Source organism: Choristoneura fumiferana, chromosome 4 (genome assembly GCF_025370935.1).
Source record: "Choristoneura fumiferana chromosome 4, NRCan_CFum_1, whole genome shotgun sequence".
Classification (NCBI taxonomy): Eukaryota; Metazoa; Arthropoda; class Insecta; order Lepidoptera; family Tortricidae; genus Choristoneura; species Choristoneura fumiferana.
Window position 1 is genome coordinate 11062068 of NC_133475.1, and position 24261 is coordinate 11086328.

Sequence of the window (24261 nt, forward strand, 5' to 3'; positions counted from 1 at the left end):
ACTGATGTTTTACTTTTTGAATGAACTGAAATGAAAATAATTTATTCCAGAATTAAGTTTATACCATTATTTAATTAACTCCCATGGTATGAGTTGCAGATGTGGTTGCATTGGTATTTTAAAATGATTGCAACCATAAATATGCCTCTAAATGGTACGTTTACGTAGAAAATTTCAAATATTCAAACAACGATAATAATTACATTATAACGAATTTAAAACGAAACTACCGCAACTTAAGTAGTACTTACAAGTTAAAAGTAGTCAGTCAAAATTTAATAACGAATAAGTAGGTACGTATTCGCCACTAATTAGTTAGTACGGAACCCTAAACTTCGCGTGGTCCGATACGTAGTACCACAAGTAGTACATACTTATTTCGCCGCTATTTAGTCTTCCATGGGGGTGTATCCACGCCACGGGCATAAGCCTGTCCAGTTCAAATCTATTACAAAGCTAAATGGTAGCGCCATCAGTGGCTTTTGTTGAGAACGAATTTGAATAGAGTAGACTGTGACTGGCTCATACATTTTTGACTTTCGTTATCGTAAGCTGCAGAGTCAACGTCGTAGTCTGTGTGGCGCTCGGTAGATGGCACCGTAGTTATCAAGTGTGACCAGTACAATAAAATAAAATGCTGTCGGGGAAAAAGAAAATAATTTGCACAGTATTTTAATTATTATTTTGATTTAAGGATAAAAATCCATTCTTAATATATTACGTTCCTTATTTAAAAACAAAAGACTTAAAAAGATTCAGAAATAATGTATGCTGAATTCGTGGTTCTATATCGTTTGTCTGAATTCTATATGCTATTATTATTATAGTTTTCCATAATTTTCTTTTGCCATGAAGTAAATTATGTACCTATTGCTGAAACAGAATTTTCCTCAGTTTTATTTTTTAAAGTAATCTAAGCTACTCCATTCTATAAGATGACATTTCAAAAATCCGGAAAACAACATGATTCTTTCCATATAAAGTTACGGGCAATGAAGTAGGTACTTGTTCCATTCATCATCATCATCATCATTCGAGCCTATATACGTCCCACTGCAGGGCACAGGCCTCCCCTCAGAATGAGAGGGCTTTGGGCTTCACACACACCATTGAATTGCTTCGCAGGTTTGTGCAGATTTCTCCACGTCGTTTTCCTTCACCGTAAAGCTCGTGGTAAATTTCAAATATAATTCCGCACATGAATTTCGAAAAACTCAGAGGTGCGAGCCTGGGTTTGAACCCACGATCCTCTGTTTGAGAGGCCATAGGTCAAACCACTCGGCCATCACGGCTTGTTCCATTCATATTATATAGAAATATTATATCGGGTTAAAATATTGCATATGTACTTACTTTTCTTCTTTCTTTTCAATAAAAAATAAAAAAAAAATCGGAAATTAAATACCTAGGTATTTATGTCGTAAATCAAAATTAGCTACAAAATAAATATGGTAATGTTGAATAATATTTTAAATAACCCCTTACCCGTCCAACAAATACTTAATATAGATGGACAAGTTTACTGTGAAGTAAATTTGATTTCAATAAAAAATAACTGTTTGTAACAATATAATGTATTTTTAACTTAATCATATCGAATTGTTCCGCGGGAAATTTAAAGTTTCTTATAGCAACACCGAAAACAGAGTTCATTCATTTCAATTTCAATCGGCCGGCAGCTGTGGGACGTAGAGGTTGCGGCATGTTGCACACCGTTATGGCGGGATTGCGTGAAACTATAAAGTTTCCTACGAACTTTTTCACTTAAACAACTTGACCTAATCGTTGTATAATCAATTAAAGCGAAGCATAAACTGTATAGCACTAAACCTACATAGGTATTCAGTGAAAGTTCACCGGTCAGGATGTCGGTTAATTCAAAGTGGCGGTTACCTGACGTTTTTTGTGTTGTGTGTTGAATGGATGGAATTACGTTTTATTCGCGGCGCGGGGATGGGCGAGTAAGTGGCTCAAGGTGTTCTGAGACTTGTCGCGATGCCTTTCGTGCAGCGTGTGGTAGAGCCGAAGTTCCTTTCGCGAACTAGCTTGCGGGATGAGGATGGTAGGGCTCGAGTCACCGATGAGGAGCTGCAAGCGGTCACGAACTGTACCCTGAGTAATGCACTACGGCAGCTCGCGTCCCTCGTGCTTCTGGCCGAGGATATATTCAGCGAGCTCACGGCGCAGCTCCAAGGGATTACGGAGAGGTCTAAGGTTGCACAGGCGAAGATAGAAGCGATCAACGGCATCGTAGAGAAGTTTGATCCCAAGAAAGTACCAGTCCGTGAGTATCTCTAATTATTTTTGCCTGTTGTTGCCTATTTTGTTCAGCTACCATCACATAACCTAACGACACTATATGTAGATCCCCTCTTTAGGTAGAGTAGTTCGTCGTGGAAATTTTTCTGTTTTCAAAATTTCGACAAGGAATCTGCCTTTTCTAAGAGCCTATAAAATTGAGATCAACGCTGAGAAATTTTTATAAAAATTTCATTTCGGATCATAAGTGTGTTGCATTCCTATCAACCTCGCTTTATCTAAGACAGGTGTTGTTTTTATAACATTAATAAATTATCACTATCACGTTTACTTCATGTATATACCTACTTGTGCAGGTATCAAGACTATAGTATGGATAAAACTAGGTCTAAACAAAGTGGGTGGCAACACTGATAACCCTCTATCAATGTAATCAGACCAAAATAATACTAGCCAAAGTACTGAATGAACTGACCTGAAATTAATTAATACTTACTTATCAGTCACTAAACTCTATCTACAGCTAGGTATGCTTCACTTGCGTAAGCTCTAGCCCTTAGCTTAGTATTTGTTGATGACATAGTTATACTTATTGGTAGATAAGTAGCTATAGAAGGTAGTTATTATCGTTTACTAAAGTGAATTAAAAAAAAATTGGCTACACATTAGTATGTCCCACAGAGCCTAGTTGTCTATGGTCGGCGAAGATTGCTTACCATGAGGTGACTCGCATTCTCTTTGTCTACTAGGTACCTATATGATAAAAAAAAACAACCAGTTTTAATTCGATTTAATCCTATGAGAGGTAGGTAAGTCAATCTCATCCATTTGGTTTGGTTGGTAAATATTGTAATCTAGCCCAATTGGAGTTTCGAAATAGGCATCATTAGTTAAGAAAACACGGAATTAATTGATAATAATTATTGGATCTCATTGTTATTAAGTTGATTTGGGCTGATCATTTAAGTAGTATTAATTCAGACAATGATTGTGGTAATTGTAACTATGTCGGGGAATTCATTAATTGATCCTCTTCTCAGCTTAAACTCAAATCCCACTAATCCCACTATCCCACTAATATTATAAACGCGAAAGTTTGTATAGATAGATGTTTGTTTGGATGTATGTTCGTTACTCTTTCACGCAAAAACTACTGAACGGATTTGCATGAAATTTGGCATACACGTAATATATAGGGCGTATACGGAATAGCCCTCTTGATCTAAGAGGAGGCCTGTGCCCAGCAGTGGGACGTATATAGGCTGAGATGATGATGATGATGATACGGAATAGGGATAAAATCTTGAAATTTCAACCGCTGGGTTTAGTCTTGAAATTTTGGACAGTTGTTGTAAACACAACCTCAATGAAGATAACGATATAAATTTTGGGATTTCCCAGGAAATTTTGTAAAATTCCGGAATTTCAATTGTAACTACCAGATCGAATAGTTTTCGAGTCGAAGCCGGGGGTAAAGTCTAGTAAAAAATAAAACCAAAGGGCAAAATAAGGGATACCAAATATCAGGTTTTTTTACTTTTTTTTTTCAGAATTACTACCCGATTTCGTAAATCAGGAAGTCCCAGAATTTTTTGAATTTTCAATAAAAGTGAATTTTTCAAATCTTTTTATTTAAAAAGAACAAAACCGAAGTCTTATTTAAATCCGTCTCTGTGAGCATGATTCCCTTAGAATCAAATCCTCAGGGCACAAGCACAAAATTATCACAAATTCGGACTACTTTTTGAAGGAAATCAGGCTTTTCTCTGGGGTTTTAAATTTTTAATCTGGTAACCTTATGCCTGTCATCTTATCAAAAAAGTTCAAATCGACTTAACTCATAATACCACGGCATTACACCCACGACTGACTCGTACACTCGCAGCATCCCACAACACGCAAGCCTAGAGCCTCCCAATAAAACCAAACGTAAATGAATCCTCATTGAATAAAGGACCACAGAATCATTATCTTGTACTTTTTGAAAGCGCCGCCTCACAAAAACGTTCCAGGGTGATGCATTGCTGAACGCTATCTAAAAACCTGTTTGGGCGTTCGAACGGGCCTGCTCGAGGAAAAAAAACCCAGATTCCAATGCGGAGTACAAAAACTTGAAGATAATTCCCCATCCAATGCCACAGGATGGTCGCTCGCGCCTCGGAATTCGTTTGACCGCGCGAGTATTTAGCAGTACCTAAGCGAAGCTCTTTAAGATGCTAGCATAGTAATGTGACTTCTTTTTCCACCTTTAATACTCGTATAAAAGGAGTATTACTACTTCTGATCGGATTACTAATGTATGAGCAAAAAACTTTCCCAAAATATCACATCCTACAACTATTTTTGACAAAACATGCAAGTACTCTTCCCAAAATATTTCATGGCAAAATGTTAATATTCTAATTGATATTTCATTATCAAGAAAGGTTAAGATTTTCAGTCATAGTTAGATCCTCCTGGGACTTATTCACGCAAAAAAATTGCCCACGTTGAGATCGACGTTGTTGTGCGGCCGAAACATCGAAGCAATCAAAACATAATATTTTTGCGTGATAAGTCCGTACAGTTGAGTTCATAAACTTGTGAGCAAAAATTTTATCAAAAATATCTAAACACGCTTCTATGCCATTAACAATAGAGTCGTGTTCAGATAGTTTATGAACTCGAAAAATCCTATTTGAAAATTTTATCTATTGCACAAGTCTCAAAATCAATTACAGTCCACGGGACTCCGTTTAACATTTACATAAAACAATCGTAAATCTGATCACCGCTATCGCTTCACTATAATATGGTGATTGGATTCCAATTGAAAATTAAAGTTAAGCTAGCTCCGTTTTATAAATTATGTATCTAGCAATAGCCTAGATGGGTGCCAAGTGGTGGCATACTAAGTACTTAAGAAACAGTAAAATGGCGTCCAATTAAAACAATAATTTATTCAACAAATTAAAAAAAAAACGAAGATATACAAGCACCAATGTAATAAATAACTTAGTTAACATTACCCGATCGGAATATAAAATTTTGCCTTTGGGCGGTCGGTATTAATCTTCTATACGGATGCTTATGAGTGCGTGGATTGCGAAATAAAAAGAAGAATGTGTTAAAAAATAAAGAATTACTTTTTATTATGTATTGTATACTAACAACAATGAGTACAACGTATTTAAAACATTATTCTAGTAGGTAAACTGCACTGAACATTACATAAGTGTACTCCAAAACATTCCAAACCAGGAAAGGCAACATTACAGAGTAAATATTAGTCGCTTTCATGTCACCGACAATTTGTCATCGTCTAAATGCACTTCGAAAAGAATAACAAAGTGGGACGTACGCTTCGGTTGGACAAACAAACAGCTAAGTACTCACCTAGATGACCTGACATCGTTTTTCGTAAGCGGATACTTCACGATTCGTCGTACAACCTTTCACCTGAAGATAAGAGCTAAATGTTGTTTCTATGTTGTTTTCTTTGTCCTTTTGTTTGACCTTTAAGTCAGGATTAGGTACATTTTTACGTACGCTTTAGTATTGTTTACTATCACTAGTCACTCTCTAGTATCATATCATCGTTAAGTATGAATAACGAGTAACAAAGTAAACAATGAAACTAAATTTGAGGTCGAACTGTGGCCGAATCAATTACAATTAGATAAACTACATCATTCGGAGTGTGACTGCAAGTTTGCCACGTTTGCGCAATTGTTGTTAGTTCGTTGGCCGATAAAGTTCTTATCAGCCTTCTTTGAAACTAAGAAACGAATTGAACTCAACTGAATTAATTAAACAGTAAACCTGTTTAAAATAAAGCCGATCATATACAAAGAACTCAAAATAAATTGGAAAAAAAATGTTATAACAAAAAATTGAACCGACTACAAAAAAACCATGAAATTATTTTCTACCAGTCTGAAGTCGGTGTCTCAGCAAGAGCCAGCAGGAGTGATTAAAGCCCAATATACTCGTAGAATTGTATGTGAGGTAGACGATTATAGGTCCACCATTATTTTCATGGTTTTTTTGTAGTCGCTTCAATTTTTTGTTATAATTTTTTTTTCAGCTTTTTAGTGTAAATAATCTAAGATACAATAGTTTAATATCAACTGCCCGTCAACTTTTACGAAAGATTGCTTTTCCAGATACACAGAAGTTCATTATTGAGGAGTCCTGGTGCTTCACCACCCGTTTTACTATCTGCATTACGAGGAGCATAAATTGCTTAGCAACTGTGTTAAAGTAATTAAAATTCAACCCGTGAAATACTTATTATTGAGTAGTAACTCCGATAGTCAACTGTGGTCTTCATTATCAGTTCCACTTCACCAAATGATGATTTTCAAGAGCAAATGCACGAGTTACTACTAAATATACCCAATTTACTATAGGTGTCCCTACAACATTTGAAGAGTTCCCTCGATTTCCTTAAGATCAAATCATCAGATACTGATTTGGTTCTTATGGGACCTAATTGAAGACATTCCTAGACGAACGCAAAAAAAAAATTCAAATCGGTTCATAAAATGACCGAGTTCCTAGGTAACAACATAAAAAAATACAACCGAATTGATAACCTCCTCCTTTTTTGAAGTCGGTTAAAAATGACAGACGTTACGCTACGGCTAGGCGGTGATTTATTCAGTGTCTCTGCATAAATGACTAGGTGGGTCGCGTACGCAAACGATCAAATGTCAGGCGTGTTGTATGGTCGCAGACAAAGAGTACTGTGACAGTACAATATGCGATAGATTTCCCATGCCTGATTTATCTGCCGCGTGAGAAAGACCCCTTGTAGCGTATACAACATCGTCAAGATACTAAATCGTCCCCTCGCCTTTAAACTCACAAGGAATTCGAGTCTTAATAAATTCTCTCAATATCGTTGACGTTTTCAGGCTCTTGGATTATTGTTTAATAAAGATAAACTCGTAAACAATCACATCAAATAATCAACGATGGTGGTCGTGGCTGGTCACATTTTTTAAATCTGACATGACATTAATTCGTGTAATGGTAGTAAAGTAGTTTATAGCCAGTATCGGGGGTATTAAGAAGCTTCATAAAACCGATTATGAACAAAACCGGCGGATCTCTTCTAACCTTAACACTCAAATAATGATAGAGAAGGAACGATAGTGTCACCATAAATCACTGCCCTCCTTAAATATTGTATGGGAGGAAATTATAGAGTGTTTCCGTGGCCCGCATCTCGGATAAGGAGAAATTATATTTAACTGGATAATGCTTTGCTTCGTACAACTCTAGATAAAAACACACATCTCTTGATTAATATACAATTTGTCATAAATCAACAATCCGATACGTCATCTAATTAACTTCGAAAGTATAATTTTGACTTTATTGCCATTATTACTTTACCTTTCCCCTTAATGTGTATTTGAATGGAAAAATCGTGTAGCATATAAAACGATTCGATAATAAACGAGGAAAAGCATGAAAGAATAATTAAACCACTTTAACTGATTTATTAAATTCATTTGTGTTTAAGTATATTGCTCCCTATAGTACCGGACGAGATTAAAATCTTACGATACTCGCTTGCCTATTTGATTCCAACACAAGATTCTAAGTGGTTAATCTAATCCCAAGATAACGTTGTGCTGGACTAAAATTACAATCTGATCATCACAAACTCGCTTCCCCTTGTCAAACTTACTAGCCCATTCTATGGTCTCGGTTTTACCACACGTACCAATTTAATAGATAAGTGTATCATCTAGCAAATTTGGGATTCATGTGCAAATTGATGTTATCAGAGGATCCTATCTTACCAGTTTAGTCTTCAAATGGCATGAATGCCTATTTTGCATTGGATACACTATATCCGATACAGTATTTCTAGTCTGGCCGAACGTCATTGCTGTCTATCATAATAAGGATCTCGTCAATGTATACGGGTCTTGCGTGCTTAACGAGGCCTCATAAGCGGACACGCCAAATGGGACTTATCTCTAAAGTATTCCTAAGTGGATATTCAAAATTGCACTTACCCGGACCCGTCCTTGAAGCCCAATCAGTTAATGCCTTCTCAAATTGGTTATGACATTGTTGTTGCTCTTTGACAACTATTTTAACTAGGCTAAGATTGGGTCCATAGCAATTAGTTGATACTGTTAGTTAAAAAAAATAGTTAAATACTTGCCATTAAAATAACATTGTAGATTTGTTTTGAAAAAATATACCTTTTGAATTCGTGCTAGATTCATCTGGTAGATGATGGTAGATTTTTTGACATTTTTAAGTGCTCGTTTTTTAGTGCCTAAATTGAATAAGAATATTTTTAATTGATAATATGTGACAGTTAATAGCTCTAAATTACATATTTCGGCACCTACTAACCTACTTTTCTGTAAGTGCATATAGATTTTAGATAGGTATCATGATCTCACCTTATTTATGCATACAAATGTATTTAGTGTAACCTTTTGAATCTAACTTGCTTTGCGTTTTGCACGCCGATCTGCCTTATACAGCGCTTGCTCAATAATAATGTTTCTTAACTCTAAACCCTACCTAGTCACCTATAAATATATGGCCACAGGCATCGGTGTCACCTTTCGTTCCCGATACTCTTAAGCTTTTCCTTGTAGCAAGCGGTGCTGGTGTTACTTTGGTTGCAGGCTATTTAATGACTATAGTACGTGTCAAGAATCCGCTTATCCGCTAGACCTCCGTTCTTTCTCTTCAAAGGCTTACTTTCTCCCAATTTTTCTTCGTGTAATATATGAAATATTATAGGATTTACAATTTCCTAAACTTATACAAGATATCACAAAAATAATTTAAGTTACTAGGTACTCGAAATGTTTTTCAAAAATAAGATTATATACGGCATTGCTAAGGTAGGCAAATATTTCATTACATTTGGCAGATGTATGAAAAATGAAACGCGTCAAAGAAACGAGACGTGAAGTCTTTTTGAATGCAAATTTCTAGGGAATAATCTTTGCAGAGGTGTTGTGTTTGCACTGGACGAAATATTCTCGATTCATTTTGTTCATTGTGTATGTAAGTTATTAAATTACAGTAAGAGGTATTTTTAAAGCATTGCAGCGCGACGGAAACTTAAGCAAGGCTTAGCCCGTAATCTGATCGGCAGCTTTAACTAACGGCTTCAAACCTAATACGTTGTGCCTGAATAAATTATGAAAAATAATACCTCACAAAAGGCTTAGTGCGGCCTGTAAACCAATACGTTGTAAGCGGAGTGCAATATCGCTACCGAATAACCGGAATATTGCGAAAGAAGGTGCGCTTTATAATTTGCGGTAAAACATAATGAAAGTATTTGAACCGACTCTGTTAAGTACTTGGGGACTAGTTGCGTTAAAATTTTATTATCTCTCCACAAATAGCAGAGGAGACAAAAACCACACTTGAGATGCTCACCCCTCTCGTCCGTCTTCATTGTGGGAACTTTAAACAAACAGGGAAGCTCAATTTTTTGTCAGACTATTCTTAGAATCGAGGCGTCCAGGTAGGTAACCAATATGAATCTTTATATGCATACTTAATACAAAAAAATAATTGCGAATGACGGAGATGGAGCAGTAGCCATTCGTATAGCGTCAGGATTGAAAATAACGGCCCGAGAATCTTTGTTATCGAATCCTGCTGCACATGCAATTATTTGTTCGATAATGATACATCACACTGTACAAATTACATTAATTAATAGCTGTTTTGATACTACTTTATCGATGCCCCGCTATATAGCTACGTACCAACACAAATTATTACAGCCATTAGCATCCTGATTGATTGTTTTGATTTATATTTCAAAGCGGCTCCCGTAGTTATTGTTTAATGGGAGATGTAATTTTGTAATAAACGAGCCAACCGACACGTAGCTAGGTGCTAATATCTTCGCAAGCGATTAGTTACGGTTGCTTGCTAAAGTTCTCTCGTATTCGAAACAAAATATTCTCACAGTTATCCGATTGCGAGTTAGCTGTAACCGACAGCGTATTATTATTCAATTGCCATATCGCATTTACTGCACAATGCAATTTCTGGGAACACATTCAAGCGACTTCGGCGATTCTCATACGACTAAATTATTTAAAGCTATGAAATTAACCGGTTTAACACAGGAGTGTAGACAATAGGACTATTTTAATTCTAGTTCCTGTCGATCCAGTGCAGCTGCGACAATGACCTTTAAAAGCCCACGCTAATTATACACCGTGTGGTACGTACACATACAGGATAGGTGTCCGACTAACTGGATAGAATTTACATGCATTCCCGACACTGCAATTTGTAAATCGTCCTAGACGTACTTTTTGTGTCATTCGAAGATATAGGAAGGAATTATATTATTTTATATTTCTTGCAGTCTACAGATCCTCTAAAAGTGATCCATTTTTAAATTTTAGCTTGAAAACTTCAGAGTTCATTTTGTTTTGATAGATCAATTTTTAAATAATTTATTGAATCAGGTGTTACTTTGCGGAGGTCCATATCAATTAACTAAAATAATTTCTTTGCTCACCCGCGACCTTATGAGCTAAGTTTATGCAAGATATGCGTGTTCATGCAACTGCAGGAGGAACTCCTCCACCTTCACACTGTAAGAACACACAAATCACACAAACTCATCTATCACCACCACCACAATACACTGACGCGTTTCGAACTCAACCAGATCTCATCTTCAGAGCAACACAACCGGTTGTGTTAAAGAAATTCTTTTACTTCATAAATCAATTTTTATTTTAAACAGTACCTACCCGGACGACCGAGCTAGAATTACATTTTTTAGAACTTCAATCGAAGTGGTGTCAATGTAAGTACCTACGTTTATGTTTTTTTATATAATTAATTATGATTATCTCTCTACCTGAATGCGCGAAATCATTCCGAAGAGATTTACGCAGGCAATAAACACGATGATCGAATTAGAGATCGTTGATGCTCGCAATGGAGTAAGTCAGAAGAATCTTCGGTAATAAATTTAAGCCACCCTCCTGTTCCCAACATACGGTGCGTTGCTAATATACTTATCGAATATAATTTTCTTGCAATCGATATATAACTTAAGGCTAAATTACAAGCAGAGGCGTATACAAACGCTTGTTCTTTAATGTAGTTTTAAGCCATACAAATCATAATTGTCATTACGTAGTTTTTTTTTTTTAATTTGTTGAACATATTACGTCTTTTCTCTAGAGTATTGATGCAAGCTAAAATAAATGACGTATAAAGATAATCGCTTTCACTCAATATACAAAGAACACACAAGTTCATAGTAGTTTGGGGAGAATTAACGGTTACTTCACATTATTCAGTTCCTTTCCCTTGTCCCGTAACCACAGCAACAAATTTGCGTGAACCATCCCCTTCGACATTATTACTATTAACTAGGGTACGTTATATTGGAAGTATTCCTTTGGGCTGACGAGAATGGTCACGTTTAATTAACATATTTTTTAGCACGCGATATATGATAATTTATGTTAAACATTAACCAGCGTAGCAAATGGACCGTCAAATTTTAGGCCACACTGCCGCGCCTCACATTATTTTCCTGTTTTAGGGAGAAGTCATTTTCGACTTTGACACGTTAGTAACATATTTGATGAAGCCTTGTAAAAAACAGGGGTGCGCGGCAGCTGATCGGAAGTCCTGCCCTTTGTTCACCTCTCCACCGCATTATTTGTCGCTCGAGGAAGGAAGGAAACGGAATCTTACCTATATCGATCTAACTCGCAGCAGTCGCAACTATAGGTACCATCAGCCAAATATGTGGTCTACCACCCTAAAGTTGATAATCGTTTGCTTGTCACAAAACAATAATGCCAATATACGTGTCTGTAAATTTGAAAGTTCGACTCTAGCAACATATTCATTTGATAGGAACTTGTTTAAAAATTGATAGACCACTTATTTGGGTGATGGCTCGAAACTTGACTTCCCACTGTATTTCGGTGGTCCGCAATCACGAGCATTTTTATTTTCTGCATGATCACGAACTTTACGCTACGGCATTGTCCTGTTACGAAATCTGCGTTTTTTATTCTGACAATGCTGGAAAGTTCCATTATTCAGTATTTTTTCGGGCACAATGGTCGCTATGGCGCGCGCGCAGCATGTGATCCATGCCGTTGAGATCGATTGTTCGCGATATCCAGAGGTGGTTATTCAAAATTTGGGCTTTGTCACACACAATACGAAGATAAAAGAGTACTACACCTACGAGATCCGCCTTTCAACGTTTATTAACAACTTCCTGCCGCTCTTTATACTCCCTTTACATCCGACCAAATATTTTTTGTGGCATTCTTTATACTTATGATGATGACTTGTCTGAACTTATTTTAGGCTAGTTAACTGATCATGTTGTCTTAAATTAAAGCCACTTTAATTTACATAAACACGTCATCACCATAAGGTTATTAAGGTGGTCAGATTAATTATGGGATAACATCCTTTGTTATGGCAACACTGGAGCGGGTGCAGGGCGGCGTGTCGCCCCGTCACGTGCATTGCCACAATAATTGCTATAATCGCTACAGTTGTGGCATGTTGAGGCATAGCCACGTGGCACTAGACGCGTGCTTCAAGCTTTCAGTTCTGTGGCTTCTGCAAATAGCATTTATTGCTTTACCAACCACAAACATGGTTATGAGGAAGGATTGAAATATCGCTAAGATTTAATGAACTGACAGCCAATAGAAATGCAACACTTAGTTTAGTTTAAATTCGTCGGTACACGGCATTTAGGTTGAGTCATTTTAAAACTTTATAAAGAAACTTATTGTTATCACTATCTATACTTATATAGCTATCATTACAAGTTTTACAGAGATCATCGTAAAACGACCCCATCATGGTATTAAAGAACATCGCTCAAGCACCTGCTGCATTTCTTGGTACCTACCTATCTTCTTCTTCTTCTTCTTCAGCGCGTTTTCGCCCACCGTAGGGCATACGCCTCTCCAACCTTTCTCCACCCAGATCGACTATCTGTCTCTCTCTTCCAGACCGGTCCTGCTGTCTCCACAATGTCATCGGACCATCGAGCAGGCGGTGTGCCCACATTTATTTTCCCACCTACCTATCTCATGGTAAAAATACATGAAAACAGTACAATATTTTTGTCTTCCTTATTCAAAAATAAATACTTGTTTCAATTTAACAAATGTTTGTCTTTATCTGTCACTTTGAAATTCGCCTTCGCCAGACACAAGCGAAGCATACACTTTGCTCTAATAGACCTGTCTGTATTTTTATGAATAACAGGATTAGCGGATAATTAACCCCTATTTAAAACACGACTTCTTCTCTTTTGCAAAACATCCAAACTTCCAAAGTAGATCAAGATTACACTTGCTCCCATAGTTATTATGAATCACACGCATATGACATAACAGCTTGCGTAAAATCAACTTACCAACATGTGCATTAAATCTGATGCTCCAACTTGTATTTGTTTCTGCTAGTGGTCCATTACGAGTCGGGCATATGACGTAGATAAATCAGTGTAGGGTAATATAATCAGATCAAGCAAAGATAAAGGATATTACGATATCCTGTGTATCTAACATCCTGCAATCCTGTTCGTCATTAGACAAATTTATTACATAAACACCCAAACACCCTATAAAAACTTTAACTTTTTATACTTTTTTATTGGGCGAAGTGTAAAAAATACATTTGATAACTTATCGTGTGACGGTCTCACGATTCCCGACCGGGTTTATCGAGCTGGAGCTTTTGCTTTTTAAAAGAATCTTTCGCATTAAATCACTGGAATACTGTATAATATCGTTTCTTATCTCAGTTGTGATATTTCGCTCCGCATGTTTATTCAGGGTAGGATTCTCTTCAACTTTGTGTTAAGCTGATTTATGTCTTTTTGTAAATCATCCCTTTCATATCATTTGTTATCTCTTTTTCTTACTAAGGGCATATCGAACTGTAGAACTTAGTTCATAAGTGAGTAAGCACATAAAAGGAAGGTACAGTTACTAGTTAAAGCAGCTCGCCTTAGCCTAGAGCTTCTTTGAAATTAATCAAGTTTACGTACACGCATCGACACCGTTGCAGACTCATTAGCCGTGTTCACACATGGCCCGCACGAGCGGCCGACCGGTATGGCAAGACAAGACCGCTCTCATCCATATTGCAAGCTCCCGTTCGATCAGTTCATTTATATTGCAAGCGGATGTTGGCAACCTTCTTTGGCAGCCTTTTAAAACGGCCAGCTTAAAGATATTCCAAGTTCTTATACAGCAATTTTAAACACGGCCCTGCACACCAAACCAATAGTATCATCATATCAGTCAAAATCGAGGGGGCAAAATTGATGCTTCTCGAATAACTGAATTAGTCATTCTTTGCACTGCTTTAATATGTTGCATGATTTGTCAGGCCGGGAAGACTTTGGTTGGCCATGTATTTCGACATCTATTATAGCAGGCATTTTTAACTTAATACGTCGTAAGCGCCCTCGTTAATATTCTACGGACGTCTATGAAAGCTTTGCTATCGGCTTTGAATGCGACAGATTGCAAACATTATTCAAACGTAGAATTTAAGTATAAATGGCCTTATGGTTATGGCAGGCTGACATTTAACGTTGCATTATTTACGTGTATAGATAGAAAGGGCGCAATTATGATAGGGTAAAACGATCTTTGCATGGCACGAAACCATGAAAAATTCAACACGCATTGACGCTTTCGTATTTTATCGCAATGCATCCATATGAATCATGGACAGTGTTTCAGGCGAGTGACAGTACAAAATAAAGGTAAAATTGTTGATGGCACAACGTATGGTTTAGATAAGAATGCACGAACGCTCCGTAATGGCTGTAGTGAACATGCCGCTTGGTGATATGGTAATATGCAGAAGTTTTCATAGCAGTAAGATTGATCTTCTGTGAGATATTGCTTTGTTAATAGTTTTATATAACGATCATACATGCGATTCGTCAGGCAGTTAAAAGATGTTTCGAGCACCCAAAATGTAACTACGAATTCGTGTTCAAGTTCATCATTTATCACCGGCTTTGCGACGGGAAACGAGCAGAATTGCAAGCTCAGCAAATTCTCGGCATGTTTATGCGGGGAGGAAATTCAAGTGGTCGCCCAGTAGCCGTTACCTGGCATTCCTCGAGCGCTTAGATTTTATGAGCACGGCTTTCCTTCTTTAACGCGCTTATATTAGCTTCATCTGTAACTATGTATATTAAATAGATATACAGATGTAATGGAATCTTAATCTTGGAACTTGATTTTCACCTATTGACTATTATGGCATTGACACAAAACTTGGCAACTATACGTGGTTTGCTGACAATACGTTAATATGGTACCATCAAACTGAATGGAGCTAGAAGCTAGGCACCTAGAACTCTAAGACAAAACAACTTAATCTAACTGTGTTTGGACTGTTATATTTGTCTTAGAATGTATTTTGATTCAGAATGGTATCCAGGGTCGGATTATAGAGCAGTCTGATATGCACTAAAACTCTATAGAACAGAAAAACGTTACCTAGTTGAGTTTGGGGTGTTCTATTTAGGGTATACTTTGATCAAGAATGAAATCCAGACTCAAATGATGGAAGACTAACGCTAGATTGATAAAGTGGTAAATGTTTTGTGCAGTTTTTACGTCGTATATACCTACCGCGTTCAAAAAGTTGAACTGTGTTAAGTGCCAGTACCCCATAGAAAACGACCGGCTGGAAAAAGTTCTACTGTGACACAGAAATTATCCATAGAACTGTATCGTTATTTATTTTTTGCACAAGGACAACTGTCAAATGTTATTTGTCTATTTTTTTAACTCCAAGCAAGCCAGCTTTAAACAGGTTATTTCTTTACGATTTCGTTGAAAAGCAATTTTGGCGTTTGATAAGTAATGGAATATGTTTTTGGACGAATCACGTGGGAAGTCCAGCTAAAGGATCTAAATATTTTAATAAATCGGAGATCCCCTTCAACTTAATTTTATTTCAACCCCCATTTAAAGGTACATTTGATGGTGGCTGTCGTAAAATTCACTCTTATGTTTGTCTGCCAAAGGGTTGTAACTGACTCTGGCTCTGATGTTGTCTTTGTCAAGTTTATTGGTAGAAAGTAGGTCGTTCTTTAAAATGGCCTAAAAGGCTATAGAAGATAAAACAATGTACCTATATGTAATGTAGACTATAATAATGTAGACTACCTATCACGGTCATTACTAATTTTATGATTTAGATTCGGGTTTTGTTCCGCGTGCAGTCGAGTCGAGTTCGAGTGTACCTTGATTATAGAAAAGCTAGATATTTCGGCACAGTTGCATGCGCCATGATCACGAGACGACTGATCATCTCGACATGGTAGTCTAGTGATCATGGCGCGTGCAACTATGCCGATATATCGAGCTTCTCTAAAATCAAGGCACGCGGAACAAAACCCGAATTTAAATCATAAAATAGAAGCCAAATAAAGGTATTGTGACCCACGTGTAGTCTAGACGCCATGCCATTGAGGCAGCATGTCAGCGCAGCGGTGAACGAACCCTGTCACGTTGCGTTACAGGTTTCGGTGGATTTTGTGCCCCGGCGCGTATTGACCGTCTAATAGCGATGAAACTTCATTCACTAAAGCGGGCCATACGGTAAATCTTAGTGCTAATTCACTTTGTTAGCGGTAACTAGACAAATATGTTGATATTGCAATTACCTAATGCCCTTTCTTTTAAGTATAGTCCTACTTTACAATTCGGTGGAAGTATTTGGACAATAGAGATAAATACATATCACGGAGCATGTTATTAAAGAATAGTTAATAGAGAAAAAACGTATCGTAATTTTTTATAATAGGTAGGTACAATTTTATTAGAATTTTTCTACTTTTCAAAATTGTAGAAATCCTAACCAGACTTAAATCGATACGCAGTTAACATGGTCAAAAAAGTTTTATAATAGTTACCGAATATTGTTATTGTTATATCATATCAAATGATCATTATATTTATATATCTCATCCGATATTATTTTTAAACTTTATCTATTTTGACACGCTCTCCTATTATCGGATATCATATTATATCAAAATATTTTTCCATTTATCCAAACGAATAACAAGCTTTCGAACAAGATAACAATCCTACTTATATCCAGCTGTCGTACGTAATATATGGTTGTTATAAAAAGTATCTAATACAAAAAAAATTGTCAGCTTCTTATTCAAATATTTGTGATTTTTTAAGTATTTTAGAAAGTAAACATGTTAAAATACCTAATGGTATTAGGTAGTAATGAAGTAATAAAATTAGGCGATTTTTCTATAATTTAACCTGCATTTTGTGTAAGGTTAGGTTTATTTTAACAATTCAGTAAATTTGACAATTACTCAACACAATATTACTGCGTTATATGAAAGAATCATTAAGTACGTAAATATAATCTATTTCAAACTTTGCGTTATTTGAAACGTGCCTTCTGGAACCTAAAGCACTTACCGAAAATATTTCCATTTAAGTTCGTGATCGCATTCATCATCTCTTTCTACCCTCATCTTATATTGTGTGAAAGAAGTGGTGAAAACGATAGTGATTCTAAGTACGTTAGACAATAAAGCGACTGATCTTAATATCACCTGGAAGCGATTAGCGATACACTTTACACAAGTGATAAACTTATCCAAACACCCATGTCATCGTTCACAAATTCACCTCAGTAAACATTAAAAAAAACACAGTAATCCACGTTACTGCGAGCAGCTGCCACGAATCACTGCAGCTTACCCAAATTATTAAAAGCCATAAAACGAGTACTGATAGAAGGGTGAGCCACCCCATTGTGGAATTACGTGTCTAAAAGTTGCTTGAGCGTTTTATTATTTCATCGATTCAAAGGCACATTTCACCTATGTAATGCTACCGTTAAATTTCTACGAATACTTTTATAAAATACCAATTCAACACTGAACTGAAAAGCAATATCGCAAGCAGATCGTTAATTTTCGTCTTTTACTTCGTACTGCTTCTCTCTTAATTAGTTTATAATTTTATTCAGCTCCGCTTTTTTGCCACACGCGGTTTTATTACAGAAAATTTATAAATAATCGCAGAAGTTTCTTATTTGAAGTAGATGTGTGACTAAGACTTTTTTTTATTCGACTAGATGTAGATGGCAAACGAGCAAGTGGGTCTCCTGATGGTATGAGATCACCACCGCCCATAAACATCTGCAACACCAGGGGTATTGCAGATGCGTTGCCAACCTAGAGGCCTAAGATGGACTGCGGTCTTCAAAGCAAAAGTTGCTGCTTTTGCTCCGTCGTTTCGAAATGAAAGACTGAATTTATTATTTAAGCTTTCCAGTATGTTCGTGTACGTGTACGTTCTAATTCGTTCAAAGCCTTGTGCTTTGTATTTGGCATGTTGAAATTCGTGTATCATTTTAAGAACTACCTTCAACCACAAAATGTCTTTAAACTTTTACATTATTATTACGATTGTATGTAATGTTTTTCTGACCCGCATACTAAAGAGGGGTGTTATAACGTTATAAGGTTGCGTGCGTGTGTTGTGCTTGTGCTCGTGACTGACAATCCAATGCCAGTTTCAATATTATAAGAAATACTAATACTATTAAGAATTTTTGACTCTGGTATTTTGTCAATTCGTATTCTAATGACCCACTAAAACACCAAGTTACTTGAAATCTAAATTATTCTTAATTTATCAGTTAATCTTATTTGGTTTTTAAATCTAAAACCACATTTTAAAGCACTAGGAGCGGGAGCCCATGAGTAATCAGAAACATGCTTGGGAAGACCGGCGCAAGAGTGTTCCCTCAGCCGGCCTGCGACCGTTACTCGCCCACCTGCGCCAGCCTTGCCCACTGAACCGCGAGCGACGTGTGCTCAGACACGTGTACTGTACCTATATGACATGACGATAGTACACAAAGGGACCCCTATTGAATCCGATTCTCAGTTGAACTGTGGCTAAATCTATTCCGAACCATTGCGATGCCGGATCGCGAATTACTTAAGTTGATCTTTACGTCGTTATTAACGCGTGACTGTCTTAAACGCATGAAACTATCTAATATGCTAAATGAGTATTTATGCCTGATTATACACCACAATCATTATTCCAACGCACATTTGCATCAACTGGGTACTGTGTCGATTGTTTAGATTGCAAGACTGGCAACCCAGCAAAGAAGAGAATGTAGCCTAGCTGATTTTTGCAATGGTAAATGAATTTAATTTCTATAATGAAAGTCCGCTGACATCACAAAATGTTCGTAAAGCTAAGTTACGTTGCAATATTGCAAATGACATGAATCTCACATTAATAACCATTCGCGTGAAAAACGTTATGCAATACCTGTTATGGGGCAACGATTATGCGAGTCCATAATTAAACATTAGCCGGCGGCGATGCATCGCGATGCAATCATTTATCGTAAGTCAAACTGCCGGCGAGATAAGCATATCGATTTGTGACGAGCGATCGCATTACGACATACGAACCCGACACTATGACACCTAGCCACCGGCCGTGTCTGTTTGTACAGCGATTATCATTTGTAGGTTGGTCTCGACTTGCATTCGACCTAGTTCCGAGAACGAATCAGAAACATATCATAATATTGCTTCTGCCATATTAATACAATAATACTCTGCATATTCTCAACGCTCTTTTACAGAACCAAATAAATATAGGTACACAAAGATTTCGCTTGAGGGAATGGTAATGTCTCAACAACAGCTAGGGAGGCTGTTTCACACGCTTCGCTTGCCTGAAAATTAAAAATATGGTACCTACTCAACTGTGAAACTGAAACTGTGAAAACAAAGGTTCTAAAATTCTATTTTGGCTCGTAGATTTTGGTCGTTTCAGGCTTCTAACAAATTGTCGAATATAAGTAGCTTGAGATAACATTAACAGGGTATAATTAAGGTACATCTCAAGTGAAAATGATATTTTAATTTTCTGCAGACACAACTTAATGATACTATTACGGGTATTATATTCTCATCGTATTTTATTTAAGTCATCATACGATGCAAATAACGAATTTGATTGAAACTTTCAGCAAATTGGCAATACTTTTGAGATTGGTTTTTGGAATCTTATCGTATTTTTTTATTTCAATTCCAAATTTTTACTTTTACGGTCATCCCGTAAAACCTAAATTGAAAATACAAACTGAAATATAGATGCACAGAAAAACCAGAAAAATAAGACCAGCACTGGGAATCGAATACTTTTGAGACTAGGTAAAGTAAAATGTGAATTTACTTCAGATACTGTCTTTAATCTTAGTTTTTTAACACATTTTATGACATTTGTTTTAATGATCATATGAAAACATCATTATTAGTTGATAGAGACTAGCAATTTGTGGAGTGCGGCGCTTTGAATTGCATCGGTCAGATTCTATTACGACCGCTAGAGGGGTTGGTTTTGACAAGGTCCTGAGAGAATCTGGTAAAAGTAAAGAGGGAATAGTATTGAGGATGACATGGCGCCAAACCAAAGTTGCGTTATTGTGATGTAAATAAGGTTTGATCACGTACAATGGCGCGTGGGAGCGAGGGAGTGGGCAGGACGGGCTCTTAGCCGTATAAACAACCACCCCGCCTTACCACACGCGTGTGATTCTTTCCTTCTGATATGACCAATGGACTATGTCGGTAGATTAGCTACAGGATTATGATTCTGGCACTGTAACCTCGTCATTTATGAGTGAAAAGTGATTTGAGACCGAGATCAAGCACATACACATACCAAGGTAATAAATTATGCAAGCAAAAAGGTAAGGAGACATACGTTGATCGGTGAAATATTTATGTCACAAGTGTTACAGGTGTAATGTATGTGTGTTTTATTAATGTTGAATTTTAATATGCAACGGTAACACATTAGAACTTGACATAAGAGAAATGCGAGCAATGTGTTGATTGTGTGGCTCGAAGGTTGCCTAGAAGACATGCGTTATCGCTACCGCTACCGCTTATTGCTTATCGTTTTACATCAATGTATATTTTTCTGAAAAGCTCATTGTGTTATTCAATAAGTAGTAATGATATAGTATTGCATTGTACCTGCTCTTTTCCTGATTAATAGGTAAATGTACTGACATGAAAATTTTCTTGGAAAATTTACCGAGGGTTACTATTAAAAAGCATGTTACTTTCGAATTTTCACAAGTCAGTGTAGCGTAATAATTAGCCTAGTGTTCATGTTCCGCCGCTGACGTGGGTGTACTGTTTCATGTATTCATATGGACAGTGAAAGCAAACATTCAGTCAGCGTTTCACATAATGCATCTCTAGAGAATGATACTTGACACCTTGCCCTTCATTACTGAGTCCGACTCGTCCGTCATACTTGTCTGTCACAAAAGTGAATTGAGAGCGATGCTCGAAAAAATGAGTACCAAGCGTTACCGCATTCATATTTTGGAGTATGAAAAGCCGTCTAAATATATTCCACTGAGTACGCACACTGAACGAACATACGCAAGCTGCAGCAATTTAGCTTGTCTCGTATTTTGTCGAATTTCCAGCGAGACTGGCGCTGCAGTTGGTAATAATAATTAGCTTCATAATTCTTGTCACGGCCAAGTTCAACGACCTCGTATGCAGATTATTTTGACTGATAAATTAACCTTTTCGAACCAAACGGTGGTTTTGCAAGATCCTAACCGTTGGCACGTACTACAACTTTAATTCAATATTTATTTAGTGTTACCTTTTAGAATTTAGGTGAACGATAGAGCGATTATAAGACTATCTTATCTTATCAGAGGAGTGCTTCGAGTGAGTACACATTCGATCGAATAATGCTGCAACGCTATCTGTCGGTACTTAGTAAGCATACATTACACATATATTACTATAGTTAATAAGTAATACGACTTTCTTACTGAAGGGAAATGCGTTCACGAATTACGTGAGTCGTAAAGTTCCTTATAGGGCGCCGCGTCATTTCGAGTTACATGTCTGCTTTATACACACCGGTGGCGGTAGATCTTAAAAATGCTTTTACGTCATTACGACCTAACTGCTTATAATCGTCGCGTCCATCATCTCGAAACGTGTCGAGCGAGACTTCAGTTTTAACTCTTATTTTGTTTCAATCTGCTTCAAAGTACTGTGCGCAAACTTAAATGACTTCATTACTTTTGATCCGACTGCCCGAAGCGAAGGAGGGTTTATATGTTTCGAGCATATGTATTTTGAATATAGAGGTATCATTGCATTCGTCAAGTCAAAACTATCGGAGTGATATTTCATTTTCATCCACGAACAAAATATGGAGGGGTGATTAAATAACTTTTTAATTATAACAATCAAGCTAATAATTACCCCATACCAAATACATGTACATATTATGTTATAACACTTTTAATCTACTCTTTGCACAGAATCATCAAAAAAGTAAAACATATAAATTAAAAGCCTAGAAACCCGACGGCCTTAAAAAACCTTTAAATAGAAACGAAATAGGAATAAACAAGTCTAGTAGTTTAAAACTAGTAACTTAAGTTTCAACAGTAGACCCATTAGGTAGGTACTACGATTTTTTGAGCTGGTCACAATTTTGAATGAGTTCCGACAAAGCTCAAGTTACTTATCTACTAGACTTGTTTTTTCCTTCTTAGTTTTTATTCAAAGTTCTTTTTAGTAAGCGAAAGTATCATATCGCAAGTTTAATCATTTTCACAAGAAAATTGGATCGCTTGGACATGTAATGAGTTTTGGATTAGATAAGAGGAACTGGAGGGTGATATTAATCTGTATTGAATTATCTCACCTCGAATGACGTGTCAAGTAACACATAAAGCTATCAAAGAGGAATCAAAAGGTTTAAAATGGAAGAAAAAATTGTTTGGTATTTTTTCGCTTTTATTATTTAGCTGTAGTAGGTATGCCATGAACAGTTAGATGCGTAGGCGACCTGTGGGGTCGAGGCGCATTCGACGACATACCTCTTGAAAAACTCCTACGCATTGTAATATTGTATCGAATTTACGTCTATATACATACATACACATCAAAAAAGTCTTGAGATACTATTATCCCTAGACAAAGATTTTTTGACTCGTAATAAAATAATACATCTCGTGTATATTGCAATGTTTGTTTGTTTATAATACCTATTTATTGTACTTGCAAAAGGAAAACAAAAATGTTACAAAACAAGTGTTAAGTACAAATGCGGACTTATCCCTGAAGGAATCTCTGCCAGTCAACCTTCAATGTTCAAAAATGTCTAGGGATAAAATAGGCACTTTTGATCACAATACAATTAAGTAGGTAATTAAATCCATGTCAGACAGTCTTATCACAAAACACATATCACCTAACAATCTCACATAAAATTGATATAAATAAACGAATCATAAAGGACTATAAGATTTAATAGGCATAATAAAACAAGTATAATTGCAACATAGAACGTTGAACTCTTGGCGTAGTACCCTAGGAACTCAATCTCTGCCAAAATCAGTACGAGTAAGGCGTTGTAGCATAAAAATTCTTGTCACTCTACAGGCTTTTCGACGTGTCTATTCTGAGTTAATTTCTGCGAACAGCTTGAGGAAAAATAACGTGGAGTGCGTGTGGCAAGTCACAAGTCACCCCATCTTGTCAAAAATAACTTCATGCTCCATAAGGTAATCAAACTACATGACATTACACGTGCAAGGTGTGAACCGACGTAAAACACGTATTCCGCCCTTCATTATTTTATTTTTAGCTTGTAAACCGTGAAGATAATAAATACGTCTTTATTTTCTAATGACTGGTCTTAAACAGAGGTTCTTTTTTATTGTTCTAGTGAAGTACGCAGCAAGAACTATCACGAAAGTGTCGGAATTAGGAACGTTTAATAACTTTAAACAGCTCATAATGAATGGAAACATTTTAAACTTGCTGAAGTCAAAAGCCATCAATTCGCCATCGTTTGTAATTTGGCCGATTATTATCTCCAATTTAAATTACTTAATGAA

At 36.6% G+C, this 24261-nt stretch overlaps 1 protein-coding gene and 1 long non-coding RNA gene across 2 annotated transcripts in view; one reads left to right on the forward strand and one right to left on the reverse strand.

Annotated features, from left to right (window-relative positions):
* Positions 1-1698: 1698 nt before the first annotated feature.
* The window catches only part of gukh (NHS actin remodeling regulator GUK-holder), an 81443-nt gene continuing 58880 nt past the window's right edge, over positions 1699-24261 (forward strand). The window contains exon 1 of the mRNA XM_074086884.1: positions 1699-2284. Within this exon, the coding sequence (XP_073942985.1) occupies positions 1996-2284 (289 nt within the window). The 5' untranslated portion in view covers positions 1699-1995. The remainder of the gene's footprint in view (positions 2285-24261) is intronic.
* Positions 8279-9823, reverse strand: LOC141427440 (uncharacterized). The gene is made up of 3 exons (XR_012451324.1): positions 9673-9823; positions 8466-8542; positions 8279-8393 (listed from the first exon to the last, which is right to left on the reverse strand). It is a non-coding gene; the product is annotated as an uncharacterized lncRNA (long non-coding RNA).